Source organism: Lynx rufus, unplaced genomic scaffold (genome assembly GCF_022079265.1).
Source record: "Lynx rufus isolate CCGP_SWC_20201006 ecotype Redwood Valley unplaced genomic scaffold, mLynRuf1.p SCAF_12, whole genome shotgun sequence".
Taxonomy (NCBI): domain Eukaryota; kingdom Metazoa; phylum Chordata; class Mammalia; order Carnivora; family Felidae; genus Lynx; species Lynx rufus.
In genome coordinates, this window is record NW_025814826.1 from 67360038 (window position 1) to 67361529 (window position 1492).

The 1492-nt window shown below is 68.7% G+C and overlaps 1 protein-coding gene across 1 annotated transcript; it reads right to left on the reverse strand.

Moving 5' to 3' along the window:
* Positions 1-210: 210 nt before the first annotated feature.
* On the reverse strand, positions 211-1252 carry SLURP1 (secreted LY6/PLAUR domain containing 1). Its single transcript, XM_047073879.1, has 3 exons — positions 1180-1252; positions 703-822; positions 211-398 (listed from the first exon to the last, which is right to left on the reverse strand). The coding sequence occupies exons 1-3, from the start codon at positions 1250-1252 to the stop codon at positions 211-213; spliced, it is 381 nt and encodes a 126-aa protein (XP_046929835.1).
* Between the last annotated feature and the right edge of the window lie 240 nt (positions 1253-1492).

Sequence of the window (1492 nt, forward strand, 5' to 3'; positions counted from 1 at the left end):
GCTCAGCTCCCCCGGAGGCCAGCTCCGGGGGCTCTCGGCACCCGGGAAGGAAAGAGGTCGTTTCTGCCCTGACCTTGTTTATTTTCTGCAAGTGTGGGGGGTGGCGGGCAGGGAGGCCCCTGGCAAGGCTCTCGCCCCTTGAGTCCCATGATTAACCGGAAGCTTCTGGAAGCGTGCGGCTACGGGTGGCCTCTGGTGGTGGCAGGCCCTTCAGGGAAGGAGCGGGGCCCCCAGCGGGGCCAGGGCCCTGACGCCGAGCCTGGTGGCCTGCACGGAGTTGCACAGATCGCGGAAACAGCAGTAGACAGCGCGGGTGCTCCCCATGCTGTCGGGGTCGGTGGCAAAGCAGGAGTTGGAGCAGGACCGGGTCACCAGGGGCATCTGGTTGAAGGGGTACTCTGCCAGGGCGGGCAGGTGTCAGCGCCTGCTCCGCCACGGCCCGGTGCCCTCCCCGGCTGCCCCGACCTCCACGCCCTTGACCCTGCGGCCCCCAAACTGATGGCTGGGCCCGGAAGCCGTCCGTGCTCCTGTCCCAGCCCTGAGGTGGGAGCCGGGGGCCCCCGGGGCCGATGCCGCCCTCGTGCGGCACCACAGAGGCAGGCCGTGGGGGCTCCGCCTCGGGACCCCACCCCCAGTCCCGAGGGCCTTCTGGGGGAAGGTGACCACTGCGGCCCCCCCGGGCCTGTTGTGGGCCAGACTCACCGGACTCCATCAGCACCAGTGTAGTCATACAGGCCGTGGCCTCCGGCTTGCAGCGAGTAATGTTCTTGCATAAAGGAATGGCCGTGGGCTGCTCACATGTAAAGCATCTGAAGGCCTCACCTGGGCGAGGGATGGGGCAGACGTCGTCGCCTGGCCTTGAGACCCATCTTGGAGGAGGCCACGTATGGTCTAACCCCTGGGCCGTACCCCACGTGCCCCCTGGCGTGTCTCCCTCGCCATCCCTGTTGGGGGACGCGGCTCGCCTCGCCGCGACCCTGCAAGGCCCGGGGCTCCGACCCGTGGACTCGAACGCTGCATTCCTCTGTTGTGCCTTGGTTTTCCCGCCTGGAGAGTAGGGCTTCGAAGCCCATCCCGAGCGAAGGCTCTAGGATCCGGGAGGCTCATTTAGGGGGAGGGAGATGAGCCCCGTGGGGGGTGTCGGAGGCCCCCCTCCCCGCAGAGGAGGCACCCACTCACCAGCGTGCAGGCAGGAGGCTGCAAGCAGCAGCAGAAGCTGGAGCAGAGCCCCGCGCCGGGCCATCCGCCCCATCGGCCGTGCTCGGCAGCGGGGAGCGGCCGCCTCTGTGGGCACTTATACCCTGCCCTCTCTGTGGTTCCTGCCAGGTGGTGGCGGGAGCGTGTGAGTCAGCAGGGTGGTGCGGGACAGGGCGGGGGTGGGAGGCGGCACAGCGGGTGGGCGGGCCAATCTTTCACAGGCCGTGGGGACTGGGACCCCTCTTCGCTCTAGCCACCTGGTGCTGGCCCACAAGCACCACACAGGTGCTGAGCC